We start from the raw sequence: 25456 nt of genomic DNA, 5'->3' as shown, positions 1-25456 counted from the left end.
TAAAATTGCAGTTGCCTCAGATTCTTGCTAGCTGCATACCAGTTATAAGTTAAATGTTTCTCAGTTGGGTTTATGAAATTTGCTGATGTTCCATTTTCTATTCCTCAAATGAGTCACTAATTGTTTAAATGCCAGTCCCATAATTAAGGTTTATATGTCAGGTTGACTCTCGGTATTTTAAATGTAGGATATGAAATAAAACTCCTTGATAAAGTAATGCCTTAAGTTCCTTTTAATTTTCTGTGGATATAATACATATATTTTCATACATTCTTTTGGTAAACTAGCTACTTGGTTGATTTTCTTAGAAAAGATCACTTCTAAGTTCGAAATCCTTAGGATGCTGGAAAGTGGTTTTACACACTTGAAAACTTTTCATCTTACTTCTTTTACTTTAATACAGAAAGGAAGATTAGGTAAATCATCTACTCTTTTATAAAGATGTAAAAAACAGTGGGCAGTTTTGGGGGAGGGAGGGCTAGTATTGTCTTTCTAAGGAAACAAAAAGTAAATTCTGAGTTTTCTTAAAACAGATTTTCTGGGTAAAAGGGAAAGAGATAACCCTCTGAATGTATAATTTACTTAAAAATGCAAAACCAACAGAGAAAAATAACTTTTGCACCCTCTTTGTCCCTGTAGTTAAGATTTACCTAGGATTTGAAGTTGTAGTTGAGGAAAACTAATGTTTGTCTGTTATGTATTCAAGAAGAATCTTACAAATTTTCTGATTCATCTTCCTGTTGACAAGCAGGCAACAAAAATTTCTCCAGTAGTAACAACTATCTGATGACTATTTTTGCTTATATTTTAAAATAATATCCATGCTTTTGAATTCTTGCTCAGATACTTAATCCAAGAAAACTTCTTTGAAATCTGTTACAAACTCTACACCTTTCTTCTGTATTATTAAATTGTTAGTTGCTTTCCAACTCAAAAATATATGTTTAGAGTGCTAAATATATTTGTTTTCTTTTTTTTCCTGAAGAATGGTATCAAATAAAGGCACTTCAGGGTCAATTGAAGAAAACATCTTTACAACCTATATACTTCTCTTGGGATATAAAGAGCTATGTTTAATTTCTTCACTAGTTTTCTTTTTAAAGGATTTATTTTGTTTTAGGTTCATTTAAAGGAGACTATCACTTACTAGCAAGAAAGTCCTCCACTGTCATTTTTTTTGAAGTGAGTTTTGAAATGAGCTTACTTCTGTGATTTATTTGAAGCCATTGTAGCTCAGACCCAGAGAACAGCGAAATTCAAACTTAAACCTTAAAACAGAGAGTGTTTTGTTTATCCAAATTTGTATTTAGGACTTGAAAGATTGAAAATGTGAAAATCAGATAGATTGAATGCTAATAAATAATTTTTTTAGTTAACTTTGGAAAACTGCTTGAATTTGGGGAAAAGATATGTTGGAAAATGAAAGCGTTTTAGTGTAGATAGTGCTTCATATCTAAATTTTAGCTTAACGCGATACCTTATTTATGTTTAGTAAAATGAAAATGTAATTGTACTTAGTTATTTGACCCTCTAGTTTTGCTGCTTTTTATGGAAGGACCTGTGTCCTTACTTCACAAGTTATTTTGACATACAATAACATCTTGTCTACCTGCAATAATATTGTTCAGCTATTCAATATTTGACTTAACAGCCTTGCAATTTAAAGAAAGATGGATCAAGGCCTCAAAAGTTCAGAAAGATAATGATTGTAAACCTGAAATTCTATATGGAAAAAAGTACTAATTGACTGTAAAGGGAAAATACAAATTTCTAGACATTTAAAAATTTGTTTGCCTTAAATAATCAAAACATATGTACTGATCACTGTCTAAGTGTCAAGTATTATATGTTATTTCTCTGAACTAAAATACTTAAAAAACAAGTTACTTATTGTGACATAAATATGCCTTTAAAATATACTGTAGTAGTATTTTTTAAAATTTACTTAGCAAAATAACATTTTGTTAGTTTCCACAACATACATTGTTTTTAAGTTGAGTGCTGTTAAATGCAGAAAATGAACCAAAAGTGTAATTTTAAAGTATACTATTCTATTTATACAGTTTCTGCTTTTTACAAATTGCATACCAAGACAAAATCCTAAATATTATCTGTAAGTGTAACTGCTCGACATCCTCAGATAGTGTCAGTATGTCATTCTACAGAAGACATTTTTACTGTCTTTTTGAAAAATACTCTAAAGACACTTACAGATTCTTTAAATAACTCGTTCTCATTTATGTTATTATAGTTTAAGAAACATGATTAGAGATTCAATTAAGACTGAAATCAAAATTAGATGTATACTGAATAAAGGTATTAAACACTTAAATGAAAATTTTAATATTTGTTAAATATTTAGTATAAAATCACTGATATTCAAAGACCATACACATGGTTATCACATGACTTAAATCATGATTACTTTTATATTTTGAACAACTTTTCTAGAGATTTTTTTTTCTAATGAAGAGAAAGGTACAAATCAAAGTGGCTCAGAAAAATAAAACTGAGTGTATACAAGAACAGAATACATTTTAATGCCTAACACATCAAATACTTTTTTAATACTAAAAACTTTTAAATGTCCACGTGTTTATTTTCTTTCTGAGGTGGAAAAATTGTTGTCCAGGAAAACAATTTTCACAGTTGAAGGACCTTGGAGGTTCTGTCCCAGTAAAGTCCTGGTGTTCTTATTTCATACAGCTTATATTGTAGATTCATTGTCAGGTATCTTATTTTTCAACATCTGTAGGTTATGTTGAATAAAGTTTTCTGTGCCTTGAACTTCAGAGAATCTGGAGTCACTTCTCCTGCTGGACCAGTTTTTCATTTTTATTGAATTTTGAATCGTGTCCGACGTGAAGTAGTAAATGATAGGGTCAAAGCAACAGTTTAAAACAGCAATGCAGAGAGTGATTGGGTACATGGTCCTTACTGCTACTGCCACTGAGCAATTGACAAACGTCTGTGTTCTCATAAGAGAATATAAAATAAGGTTGATATTGTAAGGCACGAAGCAGAAACAGAATATAACCAAATGTACAAATATCATTCTTAAAACCTTAGTTTTATTTATTTTACTTCTACTTAATGTTACAGGTTTATTTAAAGTTCTCAGCACCATACTAGAACAAGTTACGTTTAAAATGAGAGGAATAAAAAACCCCACTATTTCTATGAAAATTACAATCCTTGAGAGAAAGGTTTTCCATGTAGCTGCTGGAAAATTTTCAAAGCAGGTTGCTGAAGTATTGTTACCCGGAGATGGAACAAAAACTGCTGGTGCACTTCCTCCCATCACAGTTAACCACACAGCAATACAAACGATTTTTGCATTTCGTTTGGTTCTCAGCGTCTTCGACTTAAATGGGTAGACGATGGCCAGAAACCGATCAGCACTAATACAGGTTAAGAACAGAATGCTTCCGTACATGTTGGTATAAAAGAACATCACTGAAATCTTACAAAGTAAATCCCCAAAGGGCCAGTTCCTTGTTGCAAAGTAAAATATCCTGAAGGGTAAAGTAAAAACGAAAAGCAAGTCTGACATTGCCAAGTTAATCATGTATGTTGTTGTTTCATTCCGCACTTTGAGAGTACAGATGAAAATATATATGGCGACACAGTTGGATATTAACCCAAGCACAAACACCATACTGAACATGCACCCATACAAGGTGTACTTAAAGGAGTCATTATATATGCAGTCAGAGCTGTTATTGCTTACCATTCTAAAGGCACGTCCAGTTTACAGTGTTGAAGTCCTTTGGTCAGCAACAGTCTCCTTTGATATTCAGATCGTGATTACTTTGTAACCTCCAGTGTATTTGCAAATCCTTTGGATCTTTGCAAGATTTTACAAATATTTCTTTTTCTTCCGAAAGAAACATGAAGTTTGTTGCTATAAAGTTTCCACTTGATTCTTCAACAAGAAAAGATTTTCATTTTCAAGTCTCCAGAAGATCTGTGATCCCAGGGCTTCGTATTAAAAACACTATGAAGCCAATCCATTGGATTATAAAGTTTAAATAAAAACTGTGTTCTGACACGGAGTAAAACTCCTCATCCTGTAAACTTCGGTTTCCGTGGTCAAGATGAATATTCCAAAATGAAAGTTTCTTTATGCTGCAGAATGTTTAAGCTGAAGTTAGCAATCACATTTTGCTTTTCAATGCAAAGTTTCTGAGACTTAAACATTCCCAGTTCAATCTCACTTATTTCTTACACCTTTTAAATGAAGTTTTCCTTTTCGGTATTCCTGCAGTGGATCCCAGATAGGGGTAAGCAGAGGAGTCTTTCAAAGGTTCCAAAATAAATTCCTAAGCGTGTTCGCTCCTGCTGACTCGGAGGCCTTTCCTCAGTTGCCAGCTGTGTCGTGAGACGAGCTTTCTCTGAAGAGAAAAAGAGAGGCTTGCTCGATTTGTAATATGACATCACAGGAAGAAAAGGCTGGGCTTGAACAAAGAAAGGTTTCAGCCCAGTTTGTTTGCAGTTCCTTTAATCTGATACCGTATCTGCTGGGGATATACCTAGGAGGCTTGCAAAGGGCCTCTGACTGTTTAATTGAGCAGTCTGCCCTTAAACTCCTTTTTTGCGGAAATGTCTTCTGGAATGTTGGCTACCCTCTCGAGGAGGTTTTTTTTTTTTTATTCTTTCTTTCTTTTTGGTAGTAATCAAGAGAGAGGGAAAAAATCTGTATGTGATTCCTTCTGTGTTTGGGATTAGACTTTTTGGGGGCTGGGGGGAACTAAAATGTGTAGGTATATTTATAAATTGAAATTGTTGGTGGTAACTTAATATAACGTTAAAAAATCTATTGGCTGTAAAAGAGAGAAATTTCATCTTTAGTTGTAAAAAGGATTTGAATTGAGAGACCCAAATTTTGCCACCCTTGGCTTCTGTTTTCCATAATTGCTCTTCAGGATTTAATTTAATTGCCATGGTTGTGAATGGCTCCAATCCTGAATCTCTTTACTTTTTCATAAACAATTTTCTTACATTCTTTCCTCTTTTCTATAAAATTAAATTAATATTTTATAGCACTTCCATTTTTTTAAATAATCACTTTTACCAAAGAATAAATTTAAAAATGTTTCTGTTTGGGGTAGTAGTATTAATCTTACAGAACAAAATTGCATCTTTGTAAACAAATAAATTTTTTCCCTATATTGCTTGAAATAAATTTTGGAAAATAAAAGTTACACTACTTGGCTAAATTTTAGGTTCAGAATTTTATTTTAAGCACTTGCCCCCCCCACGAGCCCTCCCTCTACCCTATTTATTATGACATTAACTATATATTGGGCTATGGGTCAGATTTTGTTTTCATTTGAAAGCTCTTGTGAGTGTTTTCTCACTATATATTTGAAGTGTACTCATTTTTAAAGCCCAAAGAAATCAGAAGAAAGTATATGTGGGAAAGGGGTAGTTGAATGTAGATGTTACTTCCTCAAGGAGTGATGATATCACAATCTATGGACACATTTTCTTATTTTTTCTTTTTTTATATTACCATTTTTCAGAGAAGGCTACATCTAGTTGTATTATATTGGTATTATTTTCTAGATTGGTTCCGTTTGGGCTGAAATTCTTCCTTTAGGGTATGAGTGAAGGGCATTTAAGAGCAATTTATTTTTCTTTCATGAATTACGTAGCTAATTTAAAACTGATGTTTTGCAGTATGTTTTATGCTGATTTTTTTTTCTTTTTTTGATTTTTAACCTTTTTAATTTGGACTGCGCTCTCACCAAGATCAGCAACTTTTGTTGTTTGTTGATGAATATCCCCTGAATTATAATCTGTTTTTGTTGTTTTGACTAGGTAATTTATAATCAAGGGACACACAAAATGTTACTTGCACTCAATAAACTTAAAACTTTAGAAGGCTGAATTTCTTTGTATCACATTGGTATGGAAGAGAGGCAGTATGTGTTCATAAAAGAAGACAGGTGGAAACTTAGAATGAACAGTAATAAGGAGAGTAGTTAATAAGTTTGTATTCTCATCGGGGAAGAATTTCTGTTACAGTTTCTCAGTAATCTACTTTCAAATTGACAATCTCTTTAGGTATGTCATTAAATAATGAAATATAATCAGTTATATGCCCTGATCTTGTTTACTTTTACTTTCATTTTGAATATGGCATTGTCCCATAAAATAAACTAATGAGACATTGGAATATTCTTCCACGTATTGATGTTATTCACTTGACTTAATATTCAGTTAACTGTTCATTTGTAGTTTTTTCATGTTTCATTTGCTTAAAAATGGATAGATCACTATTCATTGAAATAAACTTTCCGTTATTATCAGTATATTAGTATATGTTTGTATTTCCAAGTTTTACACAGTGGTTGGCCCTTAGTAGATACTCACATGTTTACTGAAGCATGAATTATACTGATAAACTGGTATTTATTGAGAATTGTTTCTACTGAGGAAGAGCAACAGCAGAATGACTGTTTGAATGGGAAGATCATTGAATACTAGATGTTTCAAAATATTTAATTTGACTTCTAGTTAAGGAACCAAAGTGAAATTAGATAACTTTAAATTTCCTTAGATTAAGATATGAAAATTGTGAAACAACTACTTACAAAGGCAGTTAAATAAATCTAAGTACTCAAGTATATTTAATAGATGCTTTTGTATTTGATACAGTTTATTATGAGATCTGTATACTTCTGAAGGGAGGCCTGGTGTGCTGCAGTCCGTGGCGTAGCAAAGAGTTGGGCACAACTGGGCAACTGAACAACAACATACTTCTCAAAGTTAAATCTGGGAATCTATTGGTTTCTTATATGGGTTTTTTAAGAGCTGATTTGAAATTTTATGAATCTTATTACCTTTCACTTTTCTCATCACTTTTCAAATTTTTATTTTATGAATAAGTCAGGTCAGTAGCTAGCCTTCAAAGTATATATTTTATTTATCACTCTAGTAATGATATAGTTGTGTTTTAGTTGTGTAACTATTTTTTGGTTATCAGTTTGAGAGAGAATTCTGTTAACTTAAAAGTGTAAGGATTTGAGTAACTTTTGAGTTCTTTACTAAATTTCTGCTATAACTGTGGCTGTGAGAAGGCAAGAAATCTGACTTTTTCATGTTGTTGTTTAGTTGCTAAGTCATATCTGACTCTTTTGTGACACTGTGGACTATATGTAGCCCACTAGGCTCCTCTGTCTATGGGATTTCCCAGGCTAGAATTCTGGAGTGGGTTGCCCTTTCCTTCTCCAGGGGGTCTTCTACTTTTTCATGCCTGATTCAAAATAGGCTTTCTTGAATACCGCTATAAACATACAATGTGTAAAGCAGGCTCCTCAGCTATTCTTCCTTTCTGTTTTTTCATATTGGTTATTTCTAGCCTTGATAGTAATATAAGTTTTATCTTGTACCTTCTTTATTCTCACTGCTGTCTTCTTAAACTGACCGCGCTGCTCTTATCTATATGGTTGTTGTCGTGTCTTACTCGTCTTATTTCCAGCCCTACCAGTTTACCCTGCCAGGTAGTCGTAGACCAAGTCAGGAATGAATCAACTAATTATTTATTCATTTATACCTTTCATTTCATCCAGAAAGGACTTAAAGCAGGTTATAATTTTAAAACTGTCAAAACTGATGGAACTAAATATTTAGGATTTTTATTTTATGTAAATTATACCTACATTTTAAAAGTTTAAAAAGGGAATTGGTGTGGCACAGTTAAAAGTTTTTAAATGTGAGAAATGTGAGAGAAATTATTCTGAATATTAGTCATATCCATTATTCTAAAAATTATTCCTTTTGAATGCAATAAATGTTTGCAAAAAGCAAAAAATAAAAATCTTAAAACATAAATTTTTGAACACATTAGTAGAAGAATAGAAAAGAATACACCATGGGAAAGAGAAGAATGGGAAGGGCAGAAAAATCTAGGCAAGGGGGAGCTGCTGCATTTGGCACAAGGGAGAAAAGGAAAATAAAGTAGATTGCGTAGTTTTCATTAAGTGAAAGAAAACATTCCAGGGTGTCAAAGAAAGAAATTTGCTTTATCTCAGAAATACATTGTGAATCTTTACACGTGAACCACTTCAAATCATGATCTAATGGTAGAAGGTATGCCATTTCTTGTTGGCTCTCAATTTGGGAAAACTGCCCAATGTCAAATTTTGGTTTTGGGAAAATGTATTATTTGTTGGAATATTAAGATAGTCCAAATATATGCAAAAAATTGAATGAGAAAGTATGTGAAATAAATATATTCAAGTTTAAAAGAGAGTGTGAAACAGTGAAGTTTTTAAATGTAACAAAAACATTCTAAATTTATTTTATTCATTTGAATACAAGAAATGTTTGCCTTGATGAGAAGTGATTCGTCAGAGTCCTTTTCCATCTCAAATTTACACCTATGAAAAAAGCCAAAGTTTTCTCATTTTAGATTTTTCCATGATAAAGTTTCTATTTAGATTTAGAAGCGAAACTTCCTCACTTTGAAAAAAGAACATTTATAACATATGTTGACAGAATATATTTGTTTTATATAAAAAATATTTTCACCTAACAGGGACTTTTATTAAATTTGTGATAATTGATATCATTTGAAAATGATTTACCTTTCTGTTATTACTGCAGACACAGAACACTTTATGTTACTCTTTACTGGAGCGAGAGTCATCTACACAAGTTCAGACGGTGCAACCAGCTTGTAGGGATGGGTGGGATTAGAAGAAAGATTTAAAAGCTAATGGATGGTGATTTATAACAAAGTAAAAGTGTAAAGAATGATGGTTGTAGCAGGTTCAAGCAAAGAGATGAAGTAAAGAGAAGCAAGAATGTGGTGTAAGACTTTACTTGAGTGAGCATGTTTATCACTTGTTAACACTTGAGTTGTTCCCTTCCTCCTTTTCTCCTATCTTCCTGCTCCCCATTCCTTCCCCATTCCTTCATCTGCCCCTCTTAAAACTTTATCCTGTTTTTCTGTGGAGACCTTTCGATCTCATCAATTCCTCTTCTGTACTTCCACGATACTTAAAGTGTCTCACTTTTTAAATATATTCATATAACTGAATTAGGTTTAAAAAAACACGGAAATACTTGTAATATAGAGTATAACAGTAGCTTTTGTATGCAATACAAAAGCAATATGGAGACGAGAGTCAATCAAGTCAGTTAAAGGGCCTCCAGAGCAGATGCTGTCTAGAGAAGGCTAGCCTTTAAAGTTGAATAAGTTTCAAATTTCAAGACTTGATGACTAGAGCCAGGCCTGGTAATAATGTCTTAGTGTAGTCCATGGCGTTGCAAGAGAGTGGGATGTGACTTAGTGACTAAAACAACAGAAACAGCAATAGTCTCACTAGTATGGTCACGTCTTTCTCAACCAAAAACACAGAAGATATTTTGAGTGATTGTCTCCTCAGTTCTCTGAAGGATGCCTCATAACTAGTTTCATTCTAAATTCCTAGAAGGGCAATGAGTATATACATTTCATTTCTTTCTTTCCTTTTTTTAACGAATGACATATTTTTAAGATGTAATACTGTGAACATGATTGCAAATGCATTTAAAAGCAGAAATACCTTTGACTTTAAGCCTTTATGTAGATGTTTTGCTTTTAACCTAGCCTAACCAAGCCAAAATTCAAAGGAAAAGAATTTCTCTTTAACATATATTAAATGCAAAGGCACATGGAAGAATTAATCACTAAGATTCTAAGCCACTAGTAATCCATTCCCAGAACAAAATTGTCATGGTCACTTCTCTTTATTGGTTTGCCAGTGTGTTCATTCTAATCAACTGATTTCACATTCTTGGGAATTTTGAGGACTTCCTGTCAATACCAGCTGTTACCAGTGCTGCCTCAGAAAGGTTACAAACAAAAGACCGGAAGGACTGACTACAAAAGGGCCCCCTTTAAAGCCAAACCTTTTGTTTTTGTTGTTGTTTTCAGTTAAACAAAAACGAACTGTTGCAGGCTGATCAAAACAAGAGAAAGATTGCTGGATTGTTGTCCTGGTTATATGGATAGGGAAAGGATAAGCACATTTAAATTATTTTTCCTGGTTATGCTATCTTTATCTCTGGTATGCTGTATTTATTTGTTTATTCAGGAACAGATATTTACTGAGTGCAAACTGTGTGCCAAGAGCTCTTCTAGGAGTTGGGAGTATAGCAGCAAATGAAAGAGAATTCCTGTGGGAATACAGGCAATCAATAAGCAAACAGTTGTATGGTTGGACATATGGTAATAAGTTCTCTGGGAAAAAAAAAACTACATTTATTAGGAAAAAGGAGGTTCTATGTAGAGAGTTTTAGGAAGCGCTCATTGATGAGGGGGGCATTTGAAGGAAAACTTGAAAGAAGTGAAGAATAAATCACATAGCTGTCTTAGAGAATTACCCTTTAACTATTAAACAGTCTCTTTTAAGTTTATTTTTAACTGGAAGATAACTGCTTTACAGTGCTGTGTTGGAGGGAGAATTAAGAGAAACAATCTTATAAAAAGCTCTCCTCAGTCTCTATTTCCCAGCTTTATCTCCATGACTTTACTCACCAAGTTCCTGTCCCCAAGATTTTCGTGGCAATTGGAAATCTCTAGATAGTGTTTAAATTTGATGAAATTCTGTGTGTCTGCTTCTGATTTTTGTTTGGCATGGCACATCATAAACCGGGAGCTCTGTATTGTTTTGGTTTTGGCTACTTGAAAGTGTTCTTCAAGCTAAATGCTTCTAGGAGACTTAAATGTCAGAAGAGCCCCTGGTCAGTAGTTCCGTTTCAGGTCAGATCTACCCTGACTTCTGTGTCCCTGTGCAGTTATTGTATCTTTTTCCCTTGGTGCTTTGGCTAGTACCCTATTACCTCAAGGGACTGAATTTTCTTCTGCCGAGTTCACGTTTCCAATAAAGCAGTGCCGTTTGACAACCTGTATTGACTTGTTGATACAAATGCCAACTAAAAAACGCCTCTTGCCACCAGTTTCTGCAAGAATTGAGTCCTTGGTCAGTGCGGTCACTGACCTTTAGCACCCCCTGAAAGGAGCTCAGGGCAGAATGTGCTGTGGGAAAACTGGCAGAAGAGGCCTTCCGATAGGTATTTTCAGGAGAAATTGTTTATGAACCTGGATTCTTGCATCTCTCCGTGCTTAGAAAAGCACTGACCCCGTTAACCTTTTACCCAGATGGGTGCTTGGTTGCAAGATTCACCTTCACCGAATGCACATATATACCGACCTCCTCCGTTACCTCTTCCAGCCTGCAGTCCTCAGTAAGATATTAAATAAGTTTGACTCAACTTTAACGTTGTGCTTTTGTTTGTTTATATGTTTTGAAGTAGGCACAACTAGGTCAGCTTTCTTGACTTCTGTTAATTATCCTACGTATGGTTGAATGAGCATCTGGGATCTTAAAGGTAGTTCTATCCCACTTGTCCTTTTTTCCTTGATAACATAGTACCCTAAGTTTGAATCTACCTTCAGATTCTGGTTACCATGTCTGTCCTTTACAGTCAAGTCTTGGCCTTACTGTCATTTTCTGACATATGACCATTATCCATCCTTACTTGTACCTGGAATCATGACTTCAGTTTTCTCTGACTAAACTCTGCTACTTTCTAAACACATGTGATATCATTCTGTGAGGTTTAAGGTTTTTTTAGGAATACATTTTTTATTTATAAGTAGGAAAGATATTATTAAGGTTCTTAGCAATAATAAGAGAAATAGAAAAAGCTTAAAAGTGAACAGATGATATAACTGTACTATTCTAATTATCTGTTTATAATTTTCCAGGTTAAAAAATGTTTTTTAATTGAGATACAGTTGACCTATCAGTATATTAGTTTCAGGTATATAACGTAATGATTCAGTATTTGTATATATTGTGAAATGGTCGCCACAGTAAGTCACTCATCACCAAATGTAGTTAGAATTTTTTTCTTGTGATAAGAACTTTTAAGATTTACTCTGTTAGCAACTTTCAAATATGCACTGCAGTGTTATTAACTATACTCACCCTGCTGTATCTTCTATCATGACTATTTTATAACTAGAAGTTTTTACTTTTTGACCCTCCTCCCCCTTTTTGCCCACCCCCTGCCTCTGTCAACCCTCAGTTTGTTCTCTGTGTCTGTGAGCTCTTTTTTTAGTCCACGTATAAGTGAGATTGTACTGTAGAGTCGACCCTTGTTGTCTGCAAGGGATTGGCTTCAGCACTCCTGCAGATACCAAAATCTGTGGATGCTCAAGTCCCTTATATAAAATGGCATAGCCCTATCAGCCATCTATATCCACAGGTTCCACATCCCCTGATATGGAAGACTGACTGTATTTGTCTTTGTCTGACTTATTTCACTTACCATAATGCCCTCAACTAAGAGTTACCTGGCAGCCTGTCTGGGGACAATGTGCTGATTCACATAATCACCCTCACAGACAAGAAACTGAACACTTCCATCACTCAAGGAACTATATGCATATTTCTCCAGCCTGACCGCACCTGCCCTAACTCCTGGCCATTATTAATCTGTCCTTTATTTCTAAAATTTTTCTTATTTCAAAATGTTATATAAATGAAATCAAATAGGATTATCTTTCTTCTCAGCCAGATTCTCTGGAGATTCATTTAGGATATTGTATATATCAATAGTTCATACTTTTTATTGCTAATATTTCATAGTATGTACTGCAGTTTCTTTAACTGTACACATATTAGAGAATATCTGGGCTGATTCTACTTTTGGACTATTACAAGTAAGGCTGCCATAAACATTTGTGTACAGGTTTTATATAAACATATGAGTTTTCACTGTTTTGGATAAATACTCAAAGAGTGCAATTGCAAAGTCATGTAATTACTGTGTTGTATGGACTCCCAGATATTTTCCAGAGCAGTTGTACCATTTTGAATCACCATCAACAATACATGGGTGATCCAGTTTCTTTGCATCCTTGCCATTTTTTGGTATTGTCTCAGTTTTCTTTTAGCCATTCTGATCATGTAAGGATAGCTCATTGACGTTATAATTTATATTGCCCATCAGGATGATGGCTAATAGTGTTGAATATCTTTTTCTGTTTACTTGTGATCTGTTTTCTCTCTGGTGAAGTATCTCTTCAGGTCTTTGCCCATTTTCTAATTGACTTGTTTGTGGGTTTGTTTGTTTGTTTGTTTACCATTGAGAGTTCTTTATATATTCTAGATCCTAGTCTTTTGTTGGATGTGTGGCTTATAAATAATTTCTCAAAGTTTCTGTGGACTCCTCTTTTCACGTGGTCTTTCTCAAGGCAAAAATTTTAAATTTTGATGAAAGTGCTGTTTATCAGTTTTTTATTTTGTGGATCATGCTTTTGTTGTCAAGTCTTAAGAACTCTAGATTGCCACAGTTTTCCCCTATGCTTTAAAAGTTTTATAGCTTCACATTTAATATTTAGGTCATCCATTTCCAGTTTATTTTTACAAATTTGAGATTTAGGTCAAGATTCATCCGTGTTCCATTGATTTGCTTTTGCACATTTGTCAAAAGGCAATAAAGAACATATGGGACAAATAGATATAGAATTTAAACTAACCATGTCAATGACTACATTAAATGTAAATAGTCCAAACTCCAATTAAAAGGCAGAGATTCTCAGAATGGATAAAAAACAAAACCCAGCTCTTTGCTGTCTACAGGAAACCAGTTTTAAATATGAAGGTGTAAATATGTTAAGATTAACAGCATGAATCAAAAGGATAAGTGCAGGGATGGCACTGAGGGTGATTCTAAGACTTGTTCTGTGGCAATTACGTGATTGCTAATAGTTAACCAAGAGGATATTGAAGAAGTCTTAGCTGATTGGTGGTGAAGGTAATACATTCATGTTAATATTTGAACGTTAGCATTTGAGATACTTGCCACATATATATGCAGAGATATGAGGTGTTTAGTTGGAAGCACTGGATCTGGAATTTGAAAGAGTGGTTTTAGTCAGAAATGTATTAATAGGTTTAGGAGTAAGCAGAGAGAGAACTAAAGTCATGATCATGGCTCAGCCAGCATATATATTAGCAAAAGAATCCTGAAAAATTTCGGTGTTAAAGAAGTAGTGAAGTTAAATGGGAAGGAACTGTCAGGTTAAGGCCTGCCCACAATTTTGTGTTTTGTATTCTAATTTCCTTTTGCAGGGTAAAATGGTCTTATAATGATTTGGCTTAGGATAGTACAAAAACATTTCCTGTAATGTAGGGCCATTAATGTTTCTTAAAATGCCCAGAAAACAATAGCAATTCCTGTCTTCCACTTCTCCTATTGTTATCTTTTCTACTAGTACTGGAGACCTTGTACTTACTTGGATAATCAGAATCTGTTTTAGGAGTACCTTGACCTGATTAGCCTTGAAGTCCTTTACTCTCTGGGGACATACGCTCTTGCTTTAGATGCATGTTAATATGAAAGATCGGGTAGAACAGACTTACAACTTCTACTTTTTCTATCCGTATTACTTATTAAGTGGGATTTATACTAATCTTGCTGACGGAGAATCTGGTTTCCTTCACATGATTAAGTGGCAAAATAGAGTGAAATGTCCAGAGAGTGATTATGTTAAGAGTTAGTTTAAGTAGGTTAGCAATGACATAAAACAGCTTACCTGAAGCCCAAGAGTAAACTTCTGAGTCCTGAATGCAAGCAGTGCTATAAATACAAATACATAAATTTTCAAAACTTAAATATTCCATTAAATATTTTCTTTAGATTAAAAAAGTCAGATTCTGTATTAGTTATCCATTGCTGTGTAAGAAATTACCCCACAGCTTAACAGTTTAATAAAAGAACTAATGATTCACTTTGCACGTAATTTCTGAAAGTCAGGAATCTGGAAGTGGTTTAGCTATGTAGTTTTGGCTCCAGTTCTTTCAGGAGAGCTGTTCAGGTTATCAACCAAGGCTGCCGTCGGGTTTGGCCTTTCTTGGAGTTGGAGAATCCACCCCCACGTTCACTCACGTGGCTGTTAGTAGCCCTCCTTCCTTTGCTTGTTGTTGGCCAGAGGCTTCATTTGTTTGCCGCGTAGACTTCCCTGTAGGGTTGCTTGGTCCATGGCAGCTGCTTTCCCCTGGAGCACACAGAGATCCGTGAGAGAGAACCTAAGATGGAAACTGCAGGTTTTTTATAAGCTAATCTCAGACCTGGCATGCCATCACTTCTGCTGTATGCCACGGGCCACACAGACTAACCCAGGTACAGTGTACAAGTGTACAAGGGTGTAAATACCCAGTGGGAGGAATTAATCAGGTTATCTTGGAAGCCAGCTGCTACAGTTGATATTTACTTATCAATTAGAAAGCAAGTCCTATCATCTACTTTCGTCTTTGTGCTTTGCTGTATTTAATTAAACCCATGATAGGGTTTTGTCATATAACACTCTAGAAATTTTTATTGAGTGTCCAATATATGCTTGGCACTGGAATTTTAAGAACTCTCTAAAAGTCCCACTTGGAGAAGAAGTTAGACTTGGGATATATTTTGAAGTTTGAGCCAATATAACTTTCGTGGATTGGATTCCAGTGGAGAGTGAGAGAAAGAATAATGTAGGTGATTTCTTTTTGCTTTGGACAACTGTATATGAGTGATAATGATATGGGGAAAACTGGATAGGAGTGGAAGGTGTTTGTGGTAGAAGATGATTAAAGTTTATTTCAGATGAACATGTTGAGTAAGGCGAAAAAGGACAGGTGCTTCTGAAGGGACTCTGTCAGTAGCTGACAACTGGAGGATTGCTTACTGTTATGTTCCTACTTCCTAACATAGCACCTGATACAGAGTAGACATAGGGAAAACAGTGGGTGGATGGATGCCTGATAACTGGACATCACTGCCATTAGTGTCTCCACTTCGCAGTACAGAAAAGAGAACCGTAACAAGGTAAAGCGACTCCCTCCAAGGTCAGGCAGCCAGGACGTGGCCAAGACTTGAACACCTGTGGTGTGACTCCAGAGTCGGCGCTCTGTGCGTTGCGCCATGCGCATTGTCATTCTCATGGTGCGCTTCATTCTCTGTGTCTGTACACCGCTGTATCAGTTGGGTTGGGGGAGATGGAGGTATAAAGTGATGCTTGGGTGAGACGTGAAGACTGTTGGTGAGTAGAATGGCACCTGCATTCTCAGAAGAAGAATTCACTTTGGTATGATCCTATTGTGATAATTCAACCAGGTAAACCATCTGTGGATTTAAACCATATTTGAAGAGAGAGTAAAATGCCCATCAGCCACATACTTAGGTCCTATTAAAGGCTCAAGTTTACCTGCATATCTCTGTGAGTCTCGAGGTCTTCTGAAAGGTCTTTGTTTGAGAAAAGAATGGGATAAGGCCACTCCTGCTGAATATATGTAGATTCATCCCATATGAAAAGATATTCAGTTTATCAGTGACTAGAAAATGTGAAACACTGACTATGACATACATGCATTAGCTGGTTTTCATTGTTAGCCTTACTTTACTCAGCTGCAAGCCATTATTGAGATTGCACTTCAGGGTGCCCCTAACGAATATAGGAAAGAATGACTTGACAGTAGGAATTAGTACAATGCATTATGGTGGTTGTAGAATAAATCAGTATTGTTTACTTTTTAAAGATTTTGTTTAACTTAGTTTATTGCTGTTTTAGTCACACAGAGGTTTTCAGGCTTTATGTAGTCCAGTTGTTTTGTGTTTTTCTTTACGACTTCTGGGTTTTGGTAAAACCTAGAAAGGCCCTTCCTTATCAAGAAGTTATAAAGAAGGAGAGGAAGGGATGCAAAGAGAACAGAAGGTAACTCTGTGAGGTAATGAATGCTAACTAGCTTGATTGTGGTGATTATTTCACAGTGTGTGTTTCTATGAAACCATCACATAGTATACCTTAAATATATATGGTTTTTGTCAATTATACTTCAGTAAAGGTGAAAAAAGATTTTAAAAAAGAAGTTATAAAGATATTCTTTTGTATTTCAGTTTTGTTTTTTAATGTAATTGAATTTTTATATATTGTGAAAGTGTAATAGCCTTTTTTTTCAAATTGTTAGCTAATTTTTCAAACACATTTTATTGAATAGACATCTTCATATTTTCACAAAATCTACATTCTGCAGTGTTTTGTATTTTTATTTACAGATGCACCACTTTTCCTTTTTATATAAATCTAGCATCTTGGCAATTTGTCTCTTTTTCTTTCTTTCTTAGTTTAAGTACTAAAAGAGTGAAATAAGTATGTCCCCAGGTTTTATGGTCTTGCAAGGTGTCACCTCCAGAAAGTTACAATTTTTGAATCAATTATTTTAATGGTTCTTACTTCTGGTCTTACATTTTTATAAATGATTTTTAAATTATGTGTTTTAAACTTGCTTGATATATAGAAATATATTTTGTGTTGGTTTTACAACAGTATTGAGACCTTGCCAATCTCTCTCATTCTAATAATTTCTCTGTAGATCCTTTTGAGTTTTCTTTGTTGTATCCAACTCTTTCCCGACCCTATGGACTGTAGCCTGCCAGGTTCCTCTGTCCATGGGATTCTCCAGGCAAGAATACTAGAGTGGGTTGCCATTTCCTCCTCCAGGGGATCTTCCTGGCTCAGGGATTGAACCCTCATCTGCTGCAGTGGCAGGCGGATTCTTTACCACTGAGCCACCTTATTGACATAAATCATTTGCAAATAATGGTATTTTTATTCTTTTTTCCTTCGTGGTCTTTTGATCTTTAATTTCTTTTCTTATCTTTTGAACTGACTGGAACCTCAAGTATAATACTGAATAGAAAGCCTGATAATGGGATATCCTTCTCTTATCTCCGATTTTTTAAGGGGAATGCTTTTAATGTTTCCCCATTACACATGATGTTTGCTGTGGGTTTTTTGTTTATTTGTAGATGCCATTTATCAAATTAGGAGTACCCTTCTGTTCCTGATTTATTAAGACTTTTCTTTTTTTAACATAATAAATGGGTTTTTAAATGAGAGCTTTTTCTGCATTGATTTTGACAATATTTTTCCCTTTAGATTTATTAGTAAGGTGAATTACATTATAGATTTTCTAACATTGAACTAATCTTGCAACCTGGATAAACTCATCTTGGTAAATGACATACTCTGTTTTTAACACTGCTGATTTGGATTGCTAATTTTAGAATTTTTATATCTCTGTTTATGAGTGAGAATGGGCTATAATTTTTCTTTTTGTAATGTCCTTGACAGTTTTTATTATCAGTGTTGTACTAGCCTCAAAAATCAGAGAGAGAATGTTCTTACTTTTTCCATTCTCGGAAGAGTTGAAGTAGAAGTCGAATTTTCTATTCCTTGAATGTTTAGTAGAATTTACTGATAAAACCAGAGGTACTTGAATGTTTTCTATGTGGGGAGACTTTTAATTACTGTTTCAAATTCTTTAATACTTGATAGAACTGTTGAGGTTTATTTCTTATTGAGTTTTGTTAATTTTTATTTTTGTGGAATTTTCCACTTGGTCTACATTTTCCAGTTTATTGACATAAAATTATTTATAACTGTCCCCTATTATCTTTCTGATCTTTGTAATGGTGGGCCTATTTTTGTTCCTAATATTATTTACCTGTCTCTTCCTTTCTCAGTCTGACTGGAGGTTTGTTTATTAGTTCTTTCAAAGAAGCAGTTACTAGCTTTGTTTATCAGACCATGTATTTTATCTTTGTTTTCAGTTTCATTAACTCCTGCTCATGTCTCTATTATTTTCTTCCTTCTACTTTCTCTGGATCTTTTCTGTATCTCTTTCTCTAACTTTTAATTTCTTTTCTAATATAAGCATTTGAAGTTATACATATTCCTAATTCTTTATTTTGTGCATAGTACAAAAATTGGCAATCATTTTCAAAATGGAAACAAGAACCTTATTCTGACTTCAGAATTGGCATTGTCAATTATGACTATATTAATAATGCTCACTATGTCAAACACTATGATTTTGATACATACATAAGAAGGTCACGCTTACCAGTGTTGTTTTAATGTCGTCTTGTTTCACGTAGGATTCACCTTTATTTGATCTTATTAAACAAGCAAAGGACCGAGAAGGACCAGTTGATCACTTTGAACCTGCCTGTACTCTCAACCTTCCTCTCCAGAATAATCACACAGCAGCAGATATGTGAGTGAAATCTGTTGTCCATCCAGCTCACAGAGTGATTCTGAGCATAGTGTGATACAAGCTGTTATGCAAAAGCTACAGGGAATAGAATTTTGCATAAGACATTGTTCCTGCTTTCAAGAATCAGGACTATAAGATACATGACCCAAATAAAGATCATATGGAGTGGTACAGAGTGCTACTGAAATCACTCCAGTTTAGTGTCAGGAGGACAGTGTTCATGCAGGATGACTATTTAGATAGTCCTCAAAGGTAGATTGGATTTCAACATGGAAACCAGAGAGGAGGGAGAGGACTGAGGAGACAGAAAGAGCATGAACCTCAAAGTAGAACAGCCAGGAAAGCAGGAAACATTCTTCCAGAAGTGCAGCTCAGCGCCTTCGTAGTGCAGCATAGGATGGGCTGGGGAGATCCCCACAGAAGGAACTGGCAGCCCACTCCAGTATTCGTGCCTGGGAAACCCCATGGACAGAGGAGACTGCCGGGCTACAATCCACAGGGTCGCAAAGAGTCAGACATGACTGAGCGACTAAAACCACCATAGGGTGGGCATAGGGAGTACCCAGTGCGAGCAGGAGACTAAAATGGTTGATGAGTGCCTGATGACGTGCTAGAATAAGAACGCAATCACTAACCTTTATTTATCACTCAGTGCTGGAGAATTACCAAACAGTCCTGTAAGGTAGTAGACACTGTAGCAGCCTTCATTATCTATGAAAAAGGAATTAGAGAAATAAGGTAACTTACCAAAAGCCAACAGAAATCAGATCCAAGCAGTCTGACCCCAAAGCCCATGCTCTGAAACATTCCAGCTACATTGCCTTTCACAGGAGTGTGTGTAATGTTATGTTTCTGTTCAGTTCTGTGTAAGAATTGACATTACAAAGCTCTGTGACGCGTGCAGGAGCTGTTTTCCAGAGGTGCCATTTCCATGCTCATTTGTATCCAGAGTATTTCTAGTGTGTGGAACCTCTGCCTTCATGTATAACTTAGCTTGCTAGGTAATACGTTAATATAAATATGTCAAGCCTTATCTTTTTCTTTAATTCAATAAGCAGTTGACTGTTGGGTGCCAGGAAGCGTTTTAGGCACTGGGAATACAGAGGCAAGTAAGACAGATTAGGTCCTTCCCTTCACAGAACTACATGCTGAAGAAAGGAAATAAACAGTCAACAAGGAAACTAATATATAAGGTGATCTTAGAGTATAATAAGTTCTGTAATGGAAATAAACAGAATGAAGTGAAAGAGAGGAGCTGAGAAAGTGACAGGATGTTCAGGGAAATGACACTTGACCTGAGACTTGAAGAACAAATGGCTGCTGGCCTGCCGCAGTCTGTATGGTGGGCATTCCAGGCAGAGCACACGGGGTGCAGTGTCCCTGGGTGACCAAACATGCCTGGTCTCAGGAGCAGAAAGAAGTCCCAAAGCAATCAAGAGGAGAGCGGCGCAAGATGAGGCTGGAAAGGCAGACTGCGGCTACGTCTTGTAGAGTCTCATCAGAGAGGAGACTCACAGAGAGGAGTTCAGACTTTAAAAGGCTGTGGGAGGACATTAAGGTTGTAAGCAGAGGGCCAGCTTGCTATAATTTGTATTTTTAAAGGGCCACTTTCTCGCTGCCATTTGAAGTACAGACGGGGTAGGAGGAGAGAAAAGAACAGGGCAAGGAAGAAAGTAGAAAGACCCAGTTTGGAGACAATTTCAACAGTCCAAATGAGAGACGTAAATAAATGAGTTGGTCTAAGATATGTCAGTAGAGATACAAAGAAATGGAAAATATCTGGGGTATGTTTCTAGAGGGAGAACTTTCTTTTCCATTGGGTTTGAAGATTGGGAAAAGGAAAAAATTTTAAATATCTCCCAAGGTTTTGACTTAAGAAACTGGTTGTAATACGGAGCCGTTTCTTGAGATTGGAAAAACGGAGAAATAAAGAGCTCCACTTTGGCCTTCTTAAGTCTGAGATTCAGGAAGCGAAGTAAGTATTATCCTGCTTCGATTATAATTATTACCTATTATCCAGCAGGATACTTATTATTCACCTGGAATTCGAGGGAGACTAACTTCTACCCAAGTTAAGTCAGTCTACAGTATTGCTAGTGAATTGAAGGGAAATTCGATGGTGATAGACTAGACCCTGGTACTTACAAAATCGTGATACTGGTTCCCTTTTTCTAGTGTTCTAGTTAATATATTACATGTAGTAGAAACATCCATAGTAAGGTACAAATCTTACTTTCTGCTCAGAATTATTTCTCAGCTGTACTGAGTCACTCAGTCATGTCTGACTCTTTGCGACCCCATGGATTGTAGCCTGCCAGACTCCTCTGTCCATGGGGTTCTCCAGGCAAGAATACTGGAGTGGGTTGCCATGCCCTCCTCCCGGGGATCTTCCCAACCCAGGGGTCGAACCCAGGTCTCCCACATTGCGGGTGGATTCTTTTACCATCTGATGCTAAAACAGAATTAAAGGTAGGTCTGAACTACCCTCTGAAATAAAGGGCAGCACAGAGTGGTGATAGGTCAGAAACTGGAGTTCATACGTACTAATATCTCTGTCTCGATGTGTGCCTTACATGTTTAGTATATGGGTATAGACCTGCCTTGAGAATGCTCCCTGAAATATTAATTCATATAATTCTGTACTATATAATTTAGGAAGATGTATGTGTGTGTAACTTAAGTCTTATGTAAATGGAACCATAGTTATCAGTGAAACATTTTTAAGAGAAGAATCAGATAAATTTATATTTTAATATCAATGGCTTGTTCTTTTAAGCTGGAGTTATTTTTATTATCTCAATCTCACTTTAATTATTAAAATCAAACATATAAAGATATATAGCTATTTTTTCAATAAGGCAGTAATTTCTAGGAAAGGCCATTTATTAAAATAGGGTTAGAAATGATAACAGCAAGCCTAGTTTTCCTCATAAGCTCTCTTTTCCAACTTGTATTTAAATAGGACTTTGGTGTAAAACAGTGGATTAAATAGACAAGATGTGTTTGGATGCATGTGTACAGCTGTGTGTGTTTGTGTATCTGTGAAAGAGAGAGATTCTGAGAAAACTTCACATGAAGACTTTTCCTTTGAATATATCTAGGTACCTTTCTCCTGTAAGATCCCCAAAGAAAAAAGCATCAACTCCACGTGCAAATTCTACTCCAAATTCAGAGGCACAAGCAACCTCAGCCTTCCAGACTCAGAAGCCATTGAAATCTACCTCCCTTTCACTCTTCTACAAAAAAGGTTAGTAGATGATTACTTTGAAGATCGTGGACTCTGAAACGAGGCTGACTGGATTCAAATCTTTGCTCTTTGGCTTACTAGGTATGACTTTGGGCAAGTCACTTTAAAAGCTCTGTGCCTCAGTTTCCTCATCCGTAAAATGGAAATAATAATAACCTACCTTATTTGGGTTTTGAGATAATTAAGTGAATGAATACATAAAATGCTTCTAAGAGTGTCTAGCACATAGTAAGCACTCAGAAAGTGTCAGATGTTGTTATTGTTGCTGCTTACTGTTATGCTTTCAAATTTATGCTCGGAAATACTTGCCCCTAACATTACTTCCTCTGTTGAGATGTGTACATTGGGATTATACAATGGGCTGTGGCCTAATGCAGATGCATTTCCTGGTGACCAGGTTGTACAGCATTTTCTGATTGTGTGTGTGTGATGGGGTGGGGAGGTCATTTGGGTGTCTGTGCATGTACATGCAAGTGCACACCCACTTGAAACTCTTTGAAGAAAGGTAGAAGGCCAGATTCCTCTGTGATAAATCTTATTTCTGACTTGAATAAAGCAAATATACTGAGCTTTATAGGCATGTTATAAGTCCTTGAATTAAAGCAGTGGTTCCAAAGTGTGGTCCCCAACCAGCAGAATCCACCTTACTCGATAAGTTGCAGAAAGGAGAATTTTTGTTTGAGCCCCTAATGCTAGAACTACTCAATCAGAGACTCTAGTAGGATGAGGAAAAAATCCTTGTTTTAACAAGTCCTCAGTGCAAGTCTGATGTAAGCCAAAGTTGAAGACCAGTGGGATAAATTACTAACTAAAAAATTCTGATTACTTTATGCAAGTCTTTGACAGGTGCATTTAAACCAGATGGAGGAAAATTCAGTTTTGTGGATTACTTTTCTCCAACCTGTGTTCCAGTAGTATTTTTAAATAAACTTGCACAATATATTTAATATCACAGTCATATTACCACTTAGGTAATCTACAAGTCTAGCATTTTTATAGAGAAATACACTATTTGTTTTTTGTTTTCAGGATTGAAAAAATTAAGGGAGTTCGGAAATTCTGTTATTTTAAAAAATAATTACTCTCTTGAATATTGATAAAGTATTCAACATCTGTGATGAGTGATTACCAATGAAACTGAAACAAACAGTATTTGGGTTGTCTAATTTCACAATATCTTAGGATCTTTCTTCCTCTGATTTTCATTTCTGCTTCAACTTTATGCTATAATAATTCAGCAAAAGAATTATTTTTGCTGAATAGTATTTTCAGCCAAATATTGTTTTGCCTTCGATGTATGTAGAACAGTCCTAAGACTAGAAATCATAAGGAAAATAGTGGGAGAAATGAAGTTAATGTTAAATGCTATTTAACAGCATTTCATTATAACAGTTTAATATTTTGAAAATATCTACCTGTGATACAAAATTAAGAGTAAATATGATTAATTCCCCTTATTTTTCCAGTGTATCGACTAGCATATCTTCGACTGAACACCCTGTGTGCACGCCTTCTGTCTGACCACCCAGAGCTAGAGCATATCATCTGGACCCTTTTCCAGCACACACTGCAAAATGAGTATGAACTCATGCGAGACAGGCATTTGGACCAGGTAAGGAAACTATGCACTTCTCTCTTCTTCTCCTGCTTACTTGTTAGCTATGTACTGATTTCTTAAGAAAAGTTTGGATTCAAATGAGAAGCTGCATCAATGTAGTTAACATATATTTGCTTACTGGCTACCCTTTATATTTTTGCTGTATTTTTTACAAATGAGAGCTTTAGAGTTTGAGAATATTTCAGTATTTACTTATTTCATGACATGAAAGCTCTTGTTGCAGAAATCACTGAAGAAACTTTATCATAGGCGTTTTCTGTGTTGTTGTAAACTATAATTCATTAGGTGTGGAAAAAGCATGAGGCGTAAGAATAGTTGATCTAAAACAGTGCCAAATGAGCTCAGGACAGGAAAAGATAATTCTGTGGGAGATTAAATTTCCTTTTTTTTTTTTTTTAACTGAAAGAAAGATAACAGTGTGTTTTAGACCACAGTTCAGTTCAGTCGCTCAGTCATATCCGATTCTTTGCCACCCCATGGACTACAGCACGCCAGGCCTCCCTGTCCATCAGCAACTCCCGGAGTTCACTCAGACTCATCATATCCATTGAGTCGGTGATGCCATCCAGCCATCTCATTCTCTGAGCACAACCATGTAACAAAACCCTGACTGCTTTTGTATCAAATTTATTTACTAGATTATGATGTGTTCCATGTATGGCATATGCAAAGTGAAGAATATAGACCTTAAATTCAAAATCATTGTCACAGCGTACAAAGATCTTCCTCATGCTGTTCAGGAGGTAGGTAATTTTCCATGATAAGAGTTTTCAAAAATATCCATTATCTATAATATGGATAACTTTAGTCATTAATTGTACCATATGTTCTGACTGATTTGTATAAATTTACATATCCACTTTTAATTTTCATATTATTAGTTAATTATTTGTAGTTAAAATGTAATTGGGAAGCTGCTGCTGCTGCTGCTAAGTCGCTTCAGTCGTGTCCGACTCTGTGCGACCCCATAGACGGCAGCCCACCAGGCTCCCTCGTCCCTGGGATTCTCCAGGCAAGAACACTGGAGTGGGTTGCCATTTCCTTCTCCAGTTGGGACGCTAACACTTTAATATTCAAATTCATATTATAAAATAAATAGGGAACATTGTATTATGCCAATAAGCAGAATATTTGTAATAAACTTATATATATATATACGTAAAACACATACGTATATATGTATGACTTTTCACTTCCAGTAGAACAGCTATAATCCAAGCCTAAAATGGCTTCTTTAGATTGTTTTTTCCTATAAAGTAATGCATCTTTTTACTGTTAAAAAGTATCATGAACTATTAAAATAGAAACTCTAAAGAGAGAAATTCCCAAATTCATTTAACAAGTATTTTTGCTCTTCTTCCTCAGACATTCAAACGTGTTTTGATCAGAGAAGAGGAGTATGATTCCATTATCGTATTCTATAATTCAGTCTTCATGCAGAGACTGAAAACAAATATTCTGCAGTATGCTTCCACCAGGGTATGTTGA

At 35.4% G+C, this 25456-nt stretch overlaps 2 protein-coding genes across 2 annotated transcripts in view; one reads left to right on the top strand and one right to left on the bottom strand.

The window, feature by feature from the left end:
• Nucleotides 1-25456, top strand: part of RB1 (RB transcriptional corepressor 1) — a 117656-nt gene that overhangs the window by 80479 nt on the left and 11721 nt on the right. The window contains exons 18-22 of the mRNA XM_018056748.1: nt 18985-19103; nt 22205-22350; nt 23817-23962; nt 24607-24711; nt 25334-25447. Of these exons, the coding sequence (XP_017912237.1) occupies nt 18985-19103; nt 22205-22350; nt 23817-23962; nt 24607-24711; nt 25334-25447 (630 nt within the window). The remainder of the gene's footprint in view (nt 1-18984; nt 19104-22204; nt 22351-23816; nt 23963-24606; nt 24712-25333; nt 25448-25456) is intronic.
• On the bottom strand, nt 220-4502 carry LPAR6 (lysophosphatidic acid receptor 6). Its single transcript, XM_018056749.1, has one exon. The coding sequence runs from the start codon at nt 3731-3733 to the stop codon at nt 2708-2710; it is 1026 nt and encodes a 341-aa protein (XP_017912238.1). The 5' UTR covers nt 3734-4502; the 3' UTR covers nt 220-2707.

Source organism: Capra hircus, chromosome 12 (genome assembly GCF_001704415.2).
Source record: "Capra hircus breed San Clemente chromosome 12, ASM170441v1, whole genome shotgun sequence".
Classification (NCBI taxonomy): Eukaryota; Metazoa; Chordata; class Mammalia; order Artiodactyla; family Bovidae; genus Capra; species Capra hircus.
Note: the sequence above shows the minus strand (reverse complement) of the source record. Positions and strands in the feature narration are given on the sequence as shown.

Coding starts and splice junctions, on each gene's coding strand:
- LPAR6 (XM_018056749.1), bottom strand. CDS start 3,733: ATGGTAAGCAATAACAGCTCTGACTGCATATATAATGACTCCTTTAAG.